Consider the following 20,913-nt stretch of genomic DNA (forward strand, 5'->3'; position numbering starts at 1 on the left):
AGTAGGTTTTAACAGCAAAGTCATCAGCCAATGGGGTGAGTGAAATAATCTAGTTTTTCCATTTGACTTAAAATTATTTGACTTCCCCCACTGGCAGGTTATTTTGCCTAATTTATGGAAAAAAACACTTGATTTTGACTCTTTATTCCTTAAACAAGACAATATTGTGTACTTGTCTAGAAAATGCTAGGACTGTTTAGATATTTGGACTAGAAACAAGACAAAAACTCTTAAGTAAGGGTGCTTTCACACTAGCACTTTTGGTCCGCAAAATAACATAACAATGCCAGTGACTCGCGACCCCTAATATCCTCTGAGGTGGTTATAAATACAGAAAACTTGCATGCAATGGCGCACACACACACACACCAATAGACCAAAGTCTATTCTTCGTTTAATTTTTTTAATGTATGTCAGTGCTGTAAATGGGCCAGAAAGTTTAACCTGGTGTTATAAAATCAATCTGCTGCATCTGACGCTTGCTGTCTTTAATATAATGTATTTACCACAGGGGTCGCAATCCAATAGAACTAGTAAATAAGCTACTATAGCAACCATAAACGACTGTTTTTTTCCTCTTCAGTTGGTTATGGATAAAATATGGTCATTCTTATGGCCTAATAATAATAAGTAGATTTTTGGAAATCAACAGGCGACCCCCCTTCATTGTTCCGCGACCCCTCAAGGGGTCCCGACCCCCACTTTGAGAACCACTGGTCTAGGGTACGGTTCATTCGAACTCTGGTACGGTTCACTTCTGATGTGAATGCAATCGTACCAAATCACGGAAGTGAACCGCCAACTGTACAACAAACTATCGTTTTCATAACGTTTGTTCGTGTGTCTGTGTCACGTTTCGTACCTTGGTGACACGCGGGACTGAGTTAGTGCAAACACAGTGATAAACAGTGATGTGTGCTTGTCTCCTTCAAAAGCAGCTCCTGCAGATGCTGTGTGATGTTCTGAATGTTGATAATATGTTTGCGGCAGATGAACGCGAGTCGCTTTCTGTATGTCCAGAACCAAAACCTTCAGTAGAAGCAGAATGACCGCGATGTGCAGAAGTCTTTGCATTTCAGCGCTTGCTTTCGTAACCGTCACCTAGCAACGGCTGTAAACAAAACAGCAGCTCGATGACGCAAGCGTACCGGGGTTCAGAAGGAAAAAAGACAGTGTGAACACAAACCAACCGAGGAGGGGGCAAGGGGGTATAATCGAACTTGGGTACGGTCCAGGCAAATGAACCAAGTGTGAAAGCACCCTAAGTAGGACATTTTTTGTAGTGTAGATGTCCGTTTCCTGTTCCTGAGCATCTTCAAGTGATGGTCTAGCTTGTGTTTAGAGGTTTAAGTGATGGTCTTTATTCATTTTAGGATCTCCACAGTGAGACGCTGGTGCTGCTGGCGGAGGTGGAGAGCTGGTCTGAGCTGGACTGGTCTGGCCTCGCTGCTGTGCTGGAAAAACTGCCTCCTGTTCGGGAGAAAGTCCGAGACATGTCCCACTGTCTGTCGGACCGCTGGACGCAACTGGACAACACTCAGCGGCTGCTGTCCACCCTCACTGAAGTAAAGCACTGACATTATTATCATTAACTGGTGTTTATTTCGCGGACAGATACTCTTTCTTTACGTTATTCATCTGTAAGAGCCGCTGTAGAGTACAGAGAGCAGGACGTTTCACAAACAAATCAACAAGAGGGAAAAACAGTGCCATTTGTGGACCACATTAATATCGGTTGCATTTCCAATAAGAACCTTATGTTAGAACCAAGGTGGCTCAGTGGTTAGCACTCTCATCTTACAGCATGAAGGTTGCTGGTTTGAGTCTCGACTAGGTCAATTGGCATTTCTGTGTGGAGTTTGCATGTTCTCCCCGTGTTGGCGTGAGTTTCCTCCGGGTGCTCCGGTTTCCCCAACAGTCCAAACACATGCACTGTAGGGGAATTGATCAACTAAACTGGCCGTAGTGTATGAGTGTGTGAATGAATGAGTGTGCATGGGTGTTTCCCAGTACTGGGTCGCAGCTGGGAAGACATCAACTGTGTAAAACATATGCTGGAGTAGTTGGTGGTTCATTCCGCTGTAGTGACCTCTGATGAGTAAAGGGACTAAGCCGAAGGAAAATGAATGAATTTTTGATGCTAGTTTCAGTCTGTTAGTATTGAGGATGTATGTTCGTTATAGAGGAAACTAATCACAAGTTTACAATATCAGAATATCAATAAACAATTGCAATACCTGTCCAAAAAATCCCAATTGGATATTTTCCTTAAATCGTTCAGTCCTGCCTTAAAAAACACTCCACTTTTATTTTGAAAATAGGCTCAGTTTACAGCTTGCCTAAAGGTAAACAGTTACCATTGTTTAATCCATTTAGCCCAGTCTTTTATAGCTTTTAGCTAAGCATAGATCACTGATGCAGATTAGACATTAGAAATCAGCATCCTCCACATGTCTTAGGGTGCTTTCACACCTACACTTTTGTTTCAGAACCTGTCTCGTTTGCCCAGTTAGCGCGGTTTGTTTGGCATATGTGAAACCAACAATCGTGTCGGATCCGCGCCAAAACAATCGCTCCGAGATGGCTTGAATGAGGTGGTCTCGGCTCGATTGAAATTAACTCTGGAGCGGATCGATTGTTGTGAGAATGCGATACGATCCGAGCCCGGTTATATCACAGTGTTTTATAGATATGTAATAGAGAGTTATGAGTAGGTCATTCAACAGACATCCCAAGTCTCCCGCAAATGCACAGAGACTGCCGGACGCCCGCAAACGAGTGATAATCTCCCGGAAATCACGCGTCTTCCGCCTGGTCCTCAAATACGTCGCGCACCCTTCGCACCCCTCCCCACCGCATCTCTCCTCGCTCTTCAGACACGTCGCGACGCTTATGTGCACCTTGTCAAACACCACCAAACCACCACCTCCCCTGACAGCTGAGCGGGACTCTGCTAAATAAACCGTGAAACTCTGACCAATGTGAGGAGAGTTTACTCACACGTGACTTGTTTTAGCTCTTGTGGTTCGTTTAAAAACTTTGCCGTGTGAAAGCGAACTGCAAAGAGCAACAATGTAACAATTTTATCCCCTGTTTCGGAACAACAGAACAATTCACAGGTGTGAAAGCACCCTTAATTCCATTTCTGTTTAGTTCGATTATGACTTTAGTCGGATTAAAGTCGATGTTTACATGGTCGACTCTTAATCAGAGTATTGCCTGAATCATATTAAAATTGGATTACTGGTGTCTGTGTAAAAGTACTCGGTGTCCATTCCTCCCTACAGGCGTCTCAATGGTGTGACGTGGTGTCGTCCTCCTCTCCGTCATCCTCCTCTACCTCTCCTCTTTCCTCTCTGCCTCCCATCCCTCCGTCACGCTTCCAGGACGCTCGAGCTCTGGCTCTGGATCTGGGCGGAGGGGCTTTGCTGGATCTCTGGTCTCAGACTCTGGAGCGCTACCAGAAAACCCTGGCCGAGTTCAAGAGCCGGATCCTCCAGGCGGAGAGAGGATCCTCGGTGGCCCAAGGTCAGGAACCGGACCTCGGGGGTCGAGGGAGGACTCCTGCTCCCAGCAGCACCTCCAGCCTGGGGGATCTAGAAGGCGAGATTGAGCCCGACTGGTGCCCTGGAGGAGAGGGGGGCATGCAGTCCTGGGGTTCACTGGCGTCCCTCTTCAGACCACAAAACTGCTCAACGCTCAAGATCGGAGAGGAGAAGAAAAAAGAGGGGGTGAATCCAGGAGGAGGGAAGTTTCTGCAGAATCTGTTGCACCCGGCCAAGAAAAATGTAAGTATGCATGCTTTAAGACCGAGTTGCATCTGTAAGGTGAATCTCAAAAGTCAAATCTACATGCAGTTGTGTTGTTGTAGCCCACAGATGCACCGCTCCCTCCCAAACCCCCTCGAAAGCGGCATCCCAGCTTTGACCTCCAGGCTCTGTTAGCCCCTCGACGTGCAGGAGCCACATCTAAACCCACCGAGTCCACGTCCGGCCAATCGTCCCCGCTGTCCTGGCTGGGTCGTAAAGCTATGACCGATCCGATCCTCACTGCGGGGGTGGCTGCGGCGGTTCCAGGATGGAGGGATCCGGCTGCAGGTGGAGAAGCAGGAGGTGGAGGAGTGCTGATCAGAGGGGTGGAGGTCAGCAGTAAAGAGGTGGCCGATCATACAGGCTTCACACGCCAACACGTACTGCTGAGCCGCACTGAGAGAGGGACCGGACTGGAGAGAGCTGGAGTCACTGCACAGAGGTAGGCTTCACATACAGAAGCAACACCACAACTAGCTTATATCATTGCTGTGGGTTCCACTAAGATCAAATGAGCATCCATCTTAAGGCAGTCATATCATACTATCCTAATATCCTCTCGTTAGCAACAACCTTGGGAACCGCCTAGATCATAACAGTCCCAGTAATATCTCTGCAACCCAATCCACTAAGAACCCGCAAAACACAAGACACTACAAGACATTATTGAGTAAAAACATTGAAATACTGTTTGTTTAGCTAATTTTTAAATATCCAAACTTACCCCTGACACAACAAGCTACAGTAGAGGGTTTCTGTAACACATGGAAAGCATGGTACCCAAGTTTTTAAAGGGGTCATGAAATGAGAAATTAAAACTCCCTTGATCTTTTGGCACATGGGTGGTCATAGGACAATAAAAACATCCTGCACGTTTCAGTACTCAAAACTTCATCGTTCCTTTAAAAATGGCTTATAATGAAGGAAATTTGTCAAAAACAACAGCTTCTGGATTGTTCGTCTCTATGATGTAATAGTGAGGCTAAGCCCCGCCTCCACAGAAGATCAGCACTCACTTATACTTTACTCCCTGTTCAGTCCCTTTAAAGTGCATAATATTAGCCACTCAGTGGAATGGGTGTTTACAATTGACCACACCCATTTATCCACCCCCACAATAAGCCACACCCACAATTGAAAAGTCTAAAACAAATAAATCACTCTAAAATCAACGTTTTCATGAAACAAATTCAGCAACACTTTAAAATAACGGTCCATTGGGTAATGCTAGTCGATGTATGTACTATGAATAGATTAATATTATTAATATATGGCAGGGCTATTCAATTAGTTTGGCATGGGGGCCGGTTTATGAAAAGCATCCCAAACGAAGGGCCGGAGAGATATGACTAGCTGTATGAGTAATGACTTAAGCCCATATGCTGTATTTGTGCTCATAAAGAAACCCACGTTAGCTTTTTCTACATTAAAATGTCAATATATTGTATTTTAAAACAACTACATTGTCCAATTTTTTTGTTTACAAACATCCGTTGTATTTTGCACAACAAAAGCAGTGCATTGCTTGAGTAGGCTTCTTCTACATTCAGACACATTCATATGTGATGTTTTGAACAGCAGAACAATAAGTGATGCAGCATTATAGATTTTGGTTGTACGATATAGTCTAAAGAATAATGCTGGTTTCACGGTGATCACGTTTAATGTAATTTAGAACAACAAGCTTTATATTAGGGAAGTAGCTATTTAGATTAACTGTTGTTATCATCTGTGTTCATGCGTATATAATCATTTTAATAATAACTCGTCTAACATATATTTTGTTTACATTGCACTGAAAGTCACGCACAGCTCTCTCTGTGAGATGTTTTCTACTGCGTGCGCCCGGACAGAGGCAAGCACGTTACTCCGCTTGTACATGCATATTGTCATTCTTACATTAGAAATAACAAACTTGCAAGCAGAAAAGACGTGATATGGGAACGGCCGCTGCTATAGTTAATCCGATGTCCGTATTAGCCTCGGTGTACATACTTGGAACTTTAAACTAGCGCACAGTTGGCAACTTGTCATTCCTTTTCCGTGCAACAGAAATGCGGCTTAGAGAAGCCTTTACGATTAATTAACTGTGACGAATTAAAGTGCAGGTAATAGTGAAATCAGCTAATCGTTGCATCCCTATTAATGATTACAGTGCAGTGTACAAAAGTCATTTTCTACAAAACATATCCAAATGTGCTGTCCGCACTCCTTGCTTATGGTGACTTGCGCTCTGCGCCTCTGCAGCTCATACTGAATTGAACAGACGCACGTCACTTCATAGCTATAGCGGCCGTTTTTCGACTGAACTAAATTTATTTTTATGTCTTGGTCACACTATTTGGAGGGCCAGAACAAATTGCCTCGGGGGCCGGGTTCGACCCGTGGGCCGCCAATTGAATAGCCCTGATATATGTCATCTTGTGCAGCATTTAATAATCATTCTTTAATATTAACTGATGCATTATGAAAATCCAAAGTTGCATGAGTTAATATGAACTAACGTTATTTAACCTAAATAATATTAGCTAACTTTAATAAAGATGAATAAACACAGAAATAAATAGTAAATACACTAACATTAACTAATAGATCATTATTTTAAGGGGTTACCACAAACTCTTCTTGCGCATGTTTTGAGTTCAGGAGCACATCTCATCATCTCTCCATATCTGTGTCCGCCGCAGTAAGCTGTATCTGCAGTGGTGTCGGCTGGTCAGCACAGAGAGGCAGTACGTGGCTGTTCTTAAAGGTGTGGAGGAAAACTACCTGCCCCTGCTGGAGTCTCCTGACGTCCCGTCCGCTCTGAGAGGAAAAGCAGAGTCGCTATTCTGTAACTGGAAAAGCCTTTCTGCTTTCCACTCGCAGTTACTCCTGCCGGCCATGGAGGGCGCTCTCTCGCAGACACTGCAGCAGACCGACTGCTTCACCAAATATGTGAGTAGCACCTCATGATCTTAACTCTTTAGATTGACTCCCCTTTGCTTATGTTGGGGGCTGTTTTTGACCCATTGGCTTTCATTATAAGCAACTGCAAATGGCTGGCTCATTGTTCCTCTTCCCGACAGGGAAAACCAGCAACAATCAAGAATGCATGAGTACATGCTATCATGTCTTTGCAGTCAATAAAGTCATTATAATGGAAGTCAATGGGGTGAAAACAGCACCAACATAAGCAAAGGGGCGTCAATTTATCAAGAGTGTAATGTTGAGTTTTTTTTTTTTTCAATAGTTTTCTCAAAATATGTGTGCAAATCAGATTTGTCAGCAAAAATCCTCACATTAGCCGAAACACAGAGAAAGTTGTGGCCAAATGAAGACTCAAAATCAGCCCAGAGTTGATGAAAATGACCCAACAGCACACAAGGGTTAAACCCTGTCCCAAATCACACCCTAAACCTTTAGTCTCAACTCCACACTTTGTGATGTGATGTAAAATAATGCATTGACTTTAGGGTATAAAGTGTGTATTGAGAGCACAGTATTTTCACATTTAAAATTTTGTAATTAAATTAATGCTTGATTAAAAAAATAACTAATTAATTACACTTTTTTTTTTGTTTAATTAATTTGATTAATCACATTTAAAGACTGAAACTTGTAATTTTGGCTATTCAAATGTGAAATGAACGTAAACGCAAGAAAAAAACTATTTAAATTTGAAATATAATTGTTTATTAGAATTTATTTGTGTAATTCATGTAAACAATGGTCACACTATACAATAAGGTTCATTAGTTAATGTTAAATAATGCATTTACTTACATGAACAAACAATGAACAACACATTTACTACTGTATTTGTTCATGTTGGCTAAAGTTAGTTAATGAAAATACAGTAGTTCATTGTTAGTTCATGTTAACTCATGGTGCATTCACTAATGTCAACAAGCATGGACTTGAATGTTAATAATGCATTAGTAAATGTTGAATTATGATTAATAAATGCTGTACATGTGTTGTTCATGATTAGTTCAATTTAGTAAATGCATTAACTAATGAACCTTATTGTAAAGTGTTACCTAAACAACAAACCCACAATAAACCATCAAGATCCTGGCTTGACAGCCATATTTATTACAGAAATTAAAACAGGCATGTTAATGACATTTTCATTTTAAAACAATCAATGCCAATAAAGAAAACATTGATTTCCATGTTGGATTCTAAATGGACTGCAAAAAAAATGCCAAAATACAGACATTGCAGATATGGAAAATGAAAAATTATAATTATAATCATAATAATAATAAAGTATTGAATACAAACAGTTGCACTCATTGTAAAGTTGTATTGCTGTGAGTTGAGAACATGAATGATAAAGTTGAAACAATTTTGCGTGACGCACAGACACACAGACCAGGGCCGTGCACAGGGGGGGGTGGACCAGTGGCTAGAGCCACTGCCCCTCTGTCCCTCTGCCCTCATTGGCTTAGGTGCCCCTCTCAGTAGGTACTTGCTCATCACTTTGCGATCATGTTGCAGCACCTGCTCCTGTAAGGGTCTGTGCACGGGCCTGAAAGACACACACAGACAGACACACACACATGACGCCCGCAGGATTTGCTTAATTTGCTTAAACTAAGCGTTCTAAAGTATGGCTGTATTTGTCAAGGATTCTGACACAACAACGCGAAGCAGACACCTTCGTTGCGTTTAAGGAGGAAACACATAAAAACTTACTGAAACATTGGAGGGCGCATGCTGAAAGGCAGAGGAATGTGCTGACTTTGACAGCTCGCGACTTCATCTGGCACTTTCTGAGTACATTTACATAAGACACCAATTCTCCGATTTTAATATGATTAAGATAACACTCTTATTAAGAGTCCACCATGTAAGCAGCGGTTTGATTACCTTAAAGGACCACCGAGTCACGAAGTGCGGAGGTTTTTCTTTTTGTTCGCCATGCGGTATCAAATTACATTTAAACAGAAGTCGAAAGTTATAAATGAAACACCTGAAATTGCATGAAAGCCTGGTGATGCGACAATAATTATTTTATACTGAAACTTGCCTTCAAAAAGGGCTTTCTTGGTCTTATCCGTATTTCTTTCCACACGTCGACCACAACAGGAAGTAAAAAACATCAAGTTCGTTAATTGCATTCATTTTTTTTTTACGCGTTAATTATTTCAACTGCATGCGTTAACACACTAATTTTGACAGCACTAAATTAAATAAATACATTTTAAATAAAGATTTGAAACGTTGAAGTCGAAATTAATCACCCCTTAGTGAATGATCTTATTGTTTTAACATATTTCCCAAGTAATGTCTACCAGAGCAAGGACATTTTCACAGTAGTCCCTGTAATATTGTTTTCATAACTATTATTTTCTTTTCTCCTGGTAATATTATTCTGAAACTCTAATTTCGTTTAATTTGGTTGGAATAAAAGCAGTCTTTAGTTTATTTAAACCATTTTAAGGACCTATAATTAGCCCATTTTTTATTGTCTACAGATCACACCTCTCATCCAATAATTAGCCTAGTTAACCTAAGTATTTAAACTCAATACTAAGGGTGGCGCAATGGGTAGCACGATTGTCTCACAGCAAGGTCGCTAGTCGGTCCCGAGTCAGTTGGCATTTCTGTGTGCAGTTTGCATGTTCTCCCCGTGTTGGCGTGGGTTTCCTCCTGGTGCTCCGGTTTCCTCATAAGTCCTAAGATATGCACTATAGGGGACTTGGGAATGCTAAAAATTGACCGCAGTGTATGCGTTAATGAGTGTGTATGGATGTTTCCCACTACTGGGTTGCAGCTGGAAGGGCATCCACTGCGTAAAACGTATGCTGCATATGTTGGCAGTTCATTCTGCCGTGGCGACCCTGGCATAATAAAGGAACTAAGCCGAAAACAGAATGAATGAGTGACTGAACTCAATACTAGTGTCTTGAAAAGTTGTCATTGTGACAAAGACAAAGGCTATATAATATATATATATATTAATTATTTTGATTACATTATTATCCATATAAGCTAAACTCTCTTCATTTTGACTCATGATTTCTGAAAGCAACACAGTATTTTTTGCTTGTCCAGAAAACGCTTCTTGATTTAAGAGTTTGTAGATATTTGGAAAAACTCTGAGTAAGGAAAGCATTGTTTACAGTGTCACTAGAAATCAATGAAGCTGTGAGGTGTTGTGATGCATTATGAATGCTGTCTCTCCACAGAAGGATCAGTTTCTTCTGTATTCCCAATATATCCGCATGAGGCCGGAGACGGACGCTCTGATCATCAGTCAGGCTGCTGATTTCTTCAAGGTGAGAGAGGATTAATTAATGATTCAGCTTCAATCTAGTTTTATGTAAATGACTCTTGGTAAAGCCCCGCCCCCTTCTCACTGCCTAACATGCTTTCAGTATCACTTCCGCAGGGATATTGCATCCGTCTACAGACCATTTCAATGTGGTCGTGTCATTGGCTCATGAACATTTCCAGCTTGTTATCAAACTATTTCACATCTGTAACGAGAGGCGATTCAATTATAACCATCATAGCATTATTTATCAATATGTGGCTCTTTATGGATCCTCAAAAGCTATAGAAATTAAAAATGTAAAACAGGAAGTACGTTGGGACCGTTGTTTTTGTTTACACCCCTCAAAATGGTCTATGTAGAATATCTGCGTTGTGATTGGCCCTATCGCATGTCAATCAAGCTGCTGTGATGGGTCAATTGATTAATAAGCCATCAGAGGTTTAACTGAGTCTACATCTTTCTCCAATATGATATTTAATTTTTAGTTAATAGTTGACAAATGACAAACGTTTACCTCTTCCCAACAGGGAAAACCAGCATTAAGCAAGAATGCTTGATTATATGCTGTCAAGGCTTTGCCATCTATAAGTGTGATCATAATGGAAGTCAATGGGGCAAAAACAGCCCCCAACATAACCAAAGGGGAGTCCATTCACCCAGAGTGCATTGAATTAATCAAAGCGTTTTCCTGAAGTATGTGTAAAAATCTGGTTCGTCAGCAAACATTTGCCGAAACAGAGAAAGGTGTGGTCAAAATCAGCCCAGAGTGCATGAAAAGATCATCAACAGCACACAATGGCTAATATTATATTATCTGCAAGCATTTTTGGCCACACTTTATTTTAAGAAACACTTCTAGCTATTAATAAATCATTAATGGTATAGACTTTTGCCTTCATAAACTCCTAATTTGCTGCTTATTAATAGTTAAGTAGTTGGGTTTAGATATTATATTATTTATCATGCAGAATTTGTGCTTTATAATTAATTATAGGCACTAATTAATACTGATAAGTTGTCCTTAAACTAAAATATTACCTACTTTTACAGTTTATTATCGGATGTAGAAGAAACTGCACCATTGTGAGTTGGTTCATGCTGCAGTACTGTCTGTGGACGCAGGGTGGCAGCAGAGTGCTCATGTTGCTTTTCTGTGGCAGTGTTATCACTCACTCACTTTCCCTCAGCTTCGAATGTTATCACTGGATTGAATGGCCATTATCAGTGGTCATCAGCTAGTATTAGATGTGGGCCAGTAGGGGTAGGCTCAGAAGGCTGTTATCATCCATCCACATGGTTATTCAGCTATACTAAGAGAGAAGACTCCTAATCAAGATCTGCTTTTGGATTACTGTGAGGGTTGGGTTTAGGGTCGGGGGTAGACATTGATAAAATACTATTAATGGGAAATTTAAGAAATTATATGAATAATTCCTGTTAGCTTCTGCCCACAGGCTTATGTGATATCTGGTTAACCATTTGGATGGATGATAACAGCCTTCTGAGCCTACTAGCAGCCCATATCTATCAGCTGGTAACCACTGATAATGCTTATTCAGTCAATCGAGCGATAACATTCAAAGCGGGTGATTTTTCAGGGGTCACCACAGTGCAATGAACCGCCTAGCAGTGTTATATTGAGTGTTTCTCCCTCTGTGTGTGCAGATGAAGCTGTGTTCGTCTCTGGTTCCTGCTCCTCCATTCCCGCAGTGTCTTTCGGCTCCTCTTCAGCGACTCCAGCAGTACACACAGGCTCTGGAGGAACTGGCCGGACTTAACCCCGGCTCTGACTCCGCCCTCTCCATCATCAAACACGCCCATCGGCACGGAGAAGACCTGAGGGCCAGTGAGCTCATCAGCGGCTGTCCGGTAACAACAGCATATATCATTTAACTGATGATGTATTTATAAATTATTCATTATTTTTTAATCATTCAATTTAAATTATTTATTTATCATATATTATCTATACATATTACAATGATGTATTTTTTATTTTAAGTTAAATTTAGTTATTAATTTAATATAATTATTTAATTAATTAATATATTTATTTAATTAAAAAATTTATTTCTTGCACTGAAACCGCACCTGCTGAAATCCACAATTTTTTCCCCCATTAATAAATATTTTTATTTAAAGGGACAGTACACATAAAAATGAGACTTTCTTTCTTCTGTCGCACACAAAAGAAGATACTTTGAAGAATGTTACCAACCAATAACTATAAACTGTAACCATAGAACAAATACTATGAAAGTCAATGGTCAACGGTTTCCAGCATTTTTCAAAGTATCTTCTTTTGCGATCGACATAAATAGAAACCCATCAGGTTTGTGACCGCTGAAGGTTGAGTGAATGATGACAGAATGTTCATTTTTGGGTGAACTATCCCTTTAATTATGTAAATGTGTGTAAATATCTGTGAGTTTTAATGTTAATTTCAGTAATATCTCTAAATGATATGCAAATGTTTATATGAACTTTATGAACTATACAGTCTGTAATGTATGCTGTTTGCATTGGGATTATTAAAAATAATTATATAATAATTTATATTTATTATAATTATTATACATTTCTATTGTCTGTGCGTTGGGTTTATTATAAATGACAATAATAATATTGATTATTGAAATTTTTATTATTATAATAAATTTGTATTGTTTATGCTGGGTGATTATTATTAATTATTCATAATAATAATAACAAATAATTAATAATTATAATTCATATATTCTATTGACTATGCATTAAGATTATTAGTTATAAATATTATATATAATTATAAAATAATATATAATAATTATAAAAAATTATTAGTTATAATTCATATCATTGTTATAAATGTTTGTTGTCTTTGCATTGGGATTATTATAAATATTAATAATAATAATAATAATAATAATAGTAGTAATAATATTATTATAAATAATAATAACTTTAGAATTATTACACATTTATATTGTCTATGCATTGGGTTTATTGTAAATAAGAATATTAATAATGATAATTATATTTATTAAACGTTTTTGTTGTTTATGCATAGTGATTATTACAAATATTTTTTTAAAGATTATTAAAATTCATTTCATTATTGTAAATTTCTATTGTCTCTGCCTTGAGATTATTATAAATATTCATAATAATTTTAGTCATTATAATTTAAATATTTATAATAAATTTATATTGTATATTAGAATTATTATATATAATAATATTAATGATAATAATTTTTATCACTATTATACATTTCTATCATCTGTGCGTTGGGTTTATTATTAATGACAATAATAATATTGATTATTATATATTTTTTTATCATTATAATAAATTTATATTGTCTATGCAGTGTGATTATAAACAATGATAAAATATAATTAATAATTATAATTCATATAGTTATTATACATTTCTATTGTCTAAGCATTTTGGATTATTATAAATAATATTATTAATAATGATAATTATAGTTATACGTTTTTGTTGTCTATGCATTACGATTATTATAAATAATAAAAAAATAGTTATAATTAATATCATTATTATAAATTTCTATTGTCTTTGCATTAGAATTATTATAAATATTAATAATAATTATAATAATAATATTTACAATTATTATACATTTATATCATCTATGCATTGAGTTTATTATTAATGACAATAATAATATTGATTATTATAATTTTTATTGTCTATGCAGTGTGATTATTATTAATTATTAATAATGATAAGGTATAAAATAATAATTATAATTCATATCATTATTATACATTTTCTATCGTCCGTGCATTGAGTTTATTATAAATAATAATTTTAATAATAATAATTATAATTATTATAAATTGTTATTGTCTATGTGTTAAGATTTTTATAAATTAAAAAAATATTAATAATTATAATTCATGTCATTATTATAATTTTTTATTGTCTTTGCATTGAAATTATTATAAAAATTTTAATTATTTTAATAATTATAATTTTATTATTATTGTAATTTTCTATCGTCATTGGGATTTATGTGGAGTATATATTTAATACAAAGCAATTAGAAAAGATATTTAAACACAGCCATAATGATGTAATTAGTGATGAATTATTCACATATTCAGTAACTCACCCACACTGTCATTATCAATATGTTAAGGTTATCTAATATTATAACTCCAGTAATGGTGCAGTTACTGAGATGCTGCCAGAAACGCTCTGATCTCCAACACATGTACTGCTGCATTCTGATGAACGCGTCTGCCAAATATATTAATGCTAAAGCACAAATAACAGTGTGATAGCACTCTTTTATTAATGCGCCACACGCTCATATCTGCTAACAGCTCTAAATATGTGTTTTCATGACCCTTTCAAAACACTGAGTTCTCATTTCAGGAGTTTTAATCTGCAGGGAATTAAAGTGCATTTATTGAACTCTTTCTTCTTTTGTTTATATATATATATATAGGGGTGGCTCAGTGGTCAGCACTGTGGCCTCAGAGCAAGAAGGTTGCTGGTTTAAGTCCCGGCTGGGTCACATGCGCTATAGGAAGAATTGATGAACTGAATTGACTGTAGTGTATGGGTATTTCCCAGTACTGGGTTGCAGCTAAAAGGGCATTCACTGTGTAGAACATATGCTGGAATTGTTGACGGTTCATTCCACTGTGGCGTTCCCTGATAGGGACTAAAGCAAAGGAAATTGAAATGTTCACTGTGTTGGCCACACATTCTGTCCATTTTAATTGACATATTTATGTCTATGTGTGTGTGTGTGTGTGTGTGTGCGCATGTGTGTCAGATCCCAGTGGCCGAGCGTGGAGATCTGGTGCGTCAGGGTGAGCTGTGTGTGTGTGGTGGAGGACGACGCAAGAAAACGGGCGTCAGGAATGTTTTCCTGTATCAGAACTTCATGATCTTCACCAAACACAAGACACCAAACCCGGGAAACAGTGTGTATAGCTTCAAACACAGCATTAAGGTACACACACACACACACACACACACACATAGACAAACACACATGCACAAATACATACACACACACACACACAAACACACTATCAGTCTTTTAGGGTCATGCTATCAGATATTTAGGGCGGATCTATTAGTCATTTAGGGTGGAGTTATAAGCCTTTTAGGGTGGAGCTATCATTCATTTAGGGTGGAGCTATTACTCATTTAGGGTGGAGCTATCAGTCGTTTAGGGTGGAGTTATCAGTCATTTAGGGTGGAGCAATCAGTTGTTTAGGGTGGAGTTGTCAGTCATTTAGGGTGGAGCTATCAGTCATTTAGGGTGGAGTTATCAGTCATTTAGGGTGGAGTTATCAGTCATTTAGGGTGTTTTCATTCATTTAGAGTGGAGCTATTAGTCATTTAGGGTGGAGCTATCAGTCGTTTAGGGTGGAATTATCAGTCATTTAGGGTGGAGTTATCAGTCATTTAGGGTGGAGCTATCAGTCGTTTAGGGTGGAGCTATCAGTCATTTAGGGTGGAGTTATCAGTCATTTAGGGTGGAGCTATCAGTCGTTTAGGGTGGAGTTATCAGTCATTTAGGGTGGAGCTATCAGTCGTTTAGGGTGGAGTTATCAGTCATTTAGGGTGGTGTTTTCAGTCATTTAGAGTGGAGTTATCAGTCATTTAGGGTGTAGTTGTCTGTCATTTAGGGGGGAGCTATCAGTCATTTGGGGTGGAGCTATTAGTCATTTAGGGCGGAGCTATCAGTCATTTAGGGTGGAGTTATCAGTCATTTAGGGCAGAGCTATCAGTCATTTAGGGTGGAGTTATCAGTCATTTAGAGTGTAGTTGTCTGTCATTTAGGGGGGAGCTATCAGTCATTTGGGGTGGAGCTCTCAGTCATTTAGGGTGGAGTTATCAGTCATTTAGGGTGGAGCTATCAGTCATTTAGGGTGGAGTTATCAGTCATTTAGGGTGGAGCTATCAGTCATTTAGGGTGCTGTTATCAGTCATTTAGGGTGGAGTCATCAGTCATTTAGGGTGGAGCTATCAGTCGTTTAGGGTGGAGCTATCAGTCATTTAGGGTGGAGCTATCAGTCATTTAGGGTGGTGTTATCAGTCGTTTAGGGTGGAGTTATCAGTCATTTAGGGTGGAGCTATCAGTCATTTAGGGTGGAGTTATCAGTCATTTAGGGTGGTGTTATCAGTCGTTTAGGGTGGAGTTATCAGTCATTTAGAGTGGAGCTATCAGTTATTTAGGGTGGAGTTATCAGTCATTCAGGGTGGAGCTATCAGTCATTTAGGGTGGTGTTATCAGTCATTTGGGGTGGAGTTATCAGTCATTTAGGGTGGTGTTATCAGTTATTTAGGGTGTAGCTATCAGTCATTTAGGGTGATGTTATCAGTCATTTAGGGTGGAGCTATCAGTTATTTAGGGTGGAGCTATCAGTCATTTAGGGTGGAGTCATCAGTCATTTAGAGTGGAGCTAACAGTCATTTAGGGTGGTGTTATCAGTCATTTAGAGTGGAGCTATCAGTCATTTAGGGTGGAGCTATCAGTAATTTAGGGTGGAGCTATCAGACATTTAAGGTGGAGCTTTCAGTTATTTAGGGTGGAGTTACCAGACATTTAGAGTGGAGTTATCAGTCATTTGGGGTGGAGTTATCAGTCATTTAGGGTGGTGTTATCAGTTATTTAGGATGGAGCTATCAGTCATTTAGGGTGATGTTATCAGTCATTTAGGGTGGAGCTATCAGTTATTTAGGGTGGAGCTATCAGTCATTTAGGGTGGTGTTATCAGTCATTTAGGGTGGAGCTATCAGTCATTTAGGGTGGAGCTATCAGACATTTAAGGTGGAGCTTTCAGTTATTTAGGGTGGAGTTACCAGACATTTAAGGCGGAGCTATCAGTCTTTTAAGGAGGAGCTATCAGTTATTTAGGGCGAAAAGAGCCTTTTAAAAAATGTTAAACTGTAATAACCTCACACACACACACACACACACATTCATGGGTTGTGTTTTCGCAGACAGGTGAAATGGGTCTCACTCAGAGTGTCGGTGAGGACGGCCTGAGATTCGAGGTTTGGGTTCGACAGGCGTCTCGAACCCGGGACTGTCTGACCCTGCAGACTGCCAGCCATCAGGACAGAGAGAGCTGGACACACGACATCGCCCAGCTGCTGTGGACACACGCCATGCACAACACCGGTCAGCACACACACACACACACACACACACTCACACACACAATCAGTCATTCAAGGCAGAGCTATCAGTGATTTAAGGCGTAACTATTAGTATATTAAGACGGAGCTATCAGTCATTTAAGGTGCTGCTATCTGTCATTTTGGGCGGAGCTATTAGTAATTTAAGGCGGAGCTAACAGTCATTTAAGCCGGAGCTTTCAGACCTTTGAGGTGGAGCTATCAGTGATTTAAGGTGGTGCTATAAATTATTTAAGGTGGCGCTATCAGTCATTTTGGGCAGAGCTATTGGTAATTTAAGGTGGAGCTAACAGTTATTTAAGGTGGAGCTTTCAGTCCTTTAGGGCAGAGCTATCAGTCATTTAAGGTGGCGCTATCAGTCATTTTGGTCGGAGCTATATGTCCTTTAGGGCGGAGCTATCAGTTATATAAGGCAGAGTTATCAGTCATTTAAGGTGGAACTATCCGTCCTTTAAGGTGGAGCTTCAGTCATGTACACTTACAAGGCTATAAGTCCAGTGCAGGTGCAGGTCTTGTTTCTGCCCTGCTTTCATCCAATCCTCAGTCTTCTTCCATTTTGTTAGCAACACCCATACATTTGTGTCTCAAATCAGGACTGCTTCAGTGGGATGTATTGTATGTCACAATCTTAACTAATGCTTCATGCCAACTATAATTACTCACCCTCATGTCAATCACAAACCCAGAGACCTTCGTTCGTCTTCAGAACACAAGTTTAGATATTTGAGCTGAAATAGAGAGCTCCCTCATCCTCCATAGACACACTGAGACATACAAACATTGTCGAAACAGAGACGACTTGAGTAAACATGAACAGATTCCCAGTTTAGGGTGAGCTGACCGTTTAATATTGCAGTCCTGAACTTTAAAGGTTAGAAATTGCCACATGTCAGTGATGTTTATAAACCGAACATGTTTCACACATTCACCTGAGCTCATCATTGTCTCTAAATCACCAGTTTACTTGTACAGATGCCTCTCCGGATTCAGTAGTTTGCTTTCGTGTGTGCCCAAAACACTGACGTCTTGTCGAGCAGGGAGCTGAACGTGTTCAACATGATTCTGGACATTCAGCATCAGGGTTAGCTGTCAAAAAGCCATTAGTTAAACACCACTGAGTTGTGCTTAATGAAGTAAGTGCTCGTCCTGCCTAATTAATGAGCTCTTAAATACAAATACTGTGCAGTTATTGACCCAGTTATTTATGTATAATTAAGACAACACTAAAAGGCTGTTTAATTACACTGTGTGAATGAGTGGGTATGGGTGTTTTCCAGTGCTGGGTTGCAGCTTAAAGGGCATCAGCTGTCTAAAACATATGCTGGAATAGTTGGCGGTTCCTTCCGCTGTGGCGACCCCTGATAAATAAGAGTCCAAGCTGAATAAAAATGAATGAATGAATTATAAAGTGTGTTAACAGCTTATTTTGGAAAGTTAAGCAGTTGCTTCAGACTTAACGAAGGACATGTGAGTGTGAAGTGTGTATTCATTGCCTGCTGTAACTGACTGGAGTGTGTGTGTGTGTGTGTAGAGTTGTGTCTGAAGGAGTCTCTCTGCATGGGGATTTCCAGTAAGCTGTTACTGGATGTGACTGGAGCTCAGTCTGCAGAACTGGACTCCAGCTCCAGCCTGAATGACAGAGGTACGTACACACACACACACACACACACACACACACACACACACACACATGTTTGTTTCACGATCTTAGAGTGGATATTACATACACCGCCATTGTTTTTATATCGGGTTATCAGTGCTGTCTGTAGCCTAAACTGTACTCTACCCCTAATCCAACCCTCACAGACACAACTGCACGTCATTAAACACTAATACAACATGACTTATAAGCACTTTTAATTAGTGAAATGTCCTCATTAGTGGGTTGTTTTGATTAAAAATCGAGCTATGTTAGTGAGAACTATTGGGCGTTTACAAGTATAGCTAAACCAGCACACACACACACACACACACACACACATACACACACACATTAATTCACACCATTAAAACACAACCATTTATTCATACCTACAGTATGTACCAGTTAAGGCTGTACGTAGACTATAGAGAAGATATTCTCTCCCTCTGCTTTTTCTTTAATTCTTCCACTTTTTCATGTCCAAAATATTTCGTTTTGTGTGATTTGTGAGCCGTTTTTCCCATGAAAGAAACGCCACCAAAAGGTCAAAATATACTGGTGTTTCTATTATTTATATGATATTTGTGATTTACACATCACAAGGAATACAAGCTACACATGCTCACAACTCACACACACACACACACACACACACAGACACACACACACACACATATATATTTATATACAGCTGAAGTCAGAATTATTCACACACCTTTGAAGTTTTTTTTATTTATTTATTTTTTTTATAAAATATCCAAAATGATGTTGAACAGATTCAGGAAATGTTCACAGTGTGTCTGATAATGTTTGTTCTTTTGGAGAAAGTCTGATTTGTTTTATTTCGGCTAAAATAAAAGCAGTTATTAATTTTTTAAACAGCATTTTTAGCTCAATATTATTAGCCTCTTAAGGCTATATTTTCTCGATAGTCTTCAGAACAAACCATCGTTATACAATAACTTGCCTAATTACCCTAACCTGCCTAGTTACCCTAATTACCCTAGTGAAGCCTCTAAATGTCTCTTTAAGCTGTATAGAAGTGTCTTGAAGAATATCTAGTCTAATATTATTTACTGTCATCATGACAAAGAGAAAATAAATCAGTTATTAGAGATGAGTTATTAACACTATTATGATTAGAAATGTGTTGAAGAAATCTGCTCTCTGATAAACAGAAATTAAGGGAATGTGTATATATATATATATATATATTATTATTATTATTATTATTATTTTTTTTTTTTTAATTATTATTATTATTATCGTTATTATTATTATTATTATTATTAATATTATTATCGTTATTATTATTATTATTATTATTGTTGTTGTTATTATTGTTATTATTATTATTATTATTGTTGTTGTTGTTATTATTGTTATTATTATTATTATTATTATCATTATTATTATTATTATTATTATTGTTGTTGTTATTATTTTTATTATTATTATTATTATTATCGTTATTATTATTATTATTATTATTATTATTATTATTGTTATTGTTATTGTTATTGTTATTGTTATTATTTTACAGGGTGATTCAAAAAGAATACCACAACATTTGGGTTGATGTCACTCAAGTGTCTGGAGGGGCTCATATTGAACATCTATGAACTTGATTGCTACTGAAAAAAACTTTAATTATTCTTCACATTGATTAATTACCAAAGGTTTCATCGTTTCTTTGATTAAATACAGATTTTTAAAGTTGTGGAAATTCGTTTTGAATCACCCTGTATGTATGTATGTATGTGTATATATAGTATATACACTGTATATATGTACATATATACAGCATATAGTGTGTGTGTGTGTGCGTGCGTGCGTGCGTGCGCAGTTAAAGTCAGAGTTATTTGCCCCCCTGAATTATTTTTTCCCAATTTCTGTTTAGCGGAAAGCAGATTTCTTCAACACATTTCTAATCATAATAGTTTTAATAACTCATCTCTAATACATAAAACATGATGACAGCAAATAATATTAGACTAGATATTCTTCAAGACACTTCT

At 38.2% G+C, this 20,913-nt stretch overlaps 1 protein-coding gene across 7 annotated transcripts in view; it reads left to right on the plus strand.

The window, feature by feature from the left end:
* arhgef40 (Rho guanine nucleotide exchange factor 40) overlaps window positions 1-20,913 on the plus strand; it is a 93,821-nt gene that overhangs the window by 63,299 nt on the left and 9,609 nt on the right. For 6 of the 7 annotated variants that reach the window (XR_015496545.1, XR_015496544.1, XR_015496543.1 and 3 more), the window contains 9 exons: window positions 1,374-1,565; window positions 3,288-3,788; window positions 3,872-4,251; window positions 6,497-6,746; window positions 9,989-10,078; window positions 11,743-11,946; window positions 14,873-15,052; window positions 17,056-17,236; window positions 18,785-18,895. Coding sequence is in view for 3 of the 7 variants with exons in the window: in XM_087262314.1 (XP_087118440.1) it covers window positions 1,374-1,565; window positions 3,288-3,788; window positions 3,872-4,251; window positions 6,497-6,746; window positions 9,989-10,078; window positions 11,743-11,946; window positions 14,873-15,052; window positions 17,056-17,236; window positions 18,785-18,895 (2,089 nt within the window). In the remaining 4 variants the exon portion in view is untranslated. The remainder of the gene's footprint in view (window positions 1-1,373; window positions 1,566-3,287; window positions 3,789-3,871; window positions 4,252-6,496; window positions 6,747-9,988; window positions 10,079-11,742; window positions 11,947-14,872; window positions 15,053-17,055; window positions 17,237-18,784; window positions 18,896-20,913) is intronic. The other variant, XM_087262313.1, reaches the window with a different exon arrangement.

The sequence above is a fragment of the Danio rerio genome, chromosome 7 (genome assembly GCF_052040795.2).
Source record: "Danio rerio strain M-AB ecotype USA chromosome 7, GRCz13ab, whole genome shotgun sequence".
Classification (NCBI taxonomy): domain Eukaryota; kingdom Metazoa; phylum Chordata; class Actinopteri; order Cypriniformes; family Danionidae; genus Danio; species Danio rerio.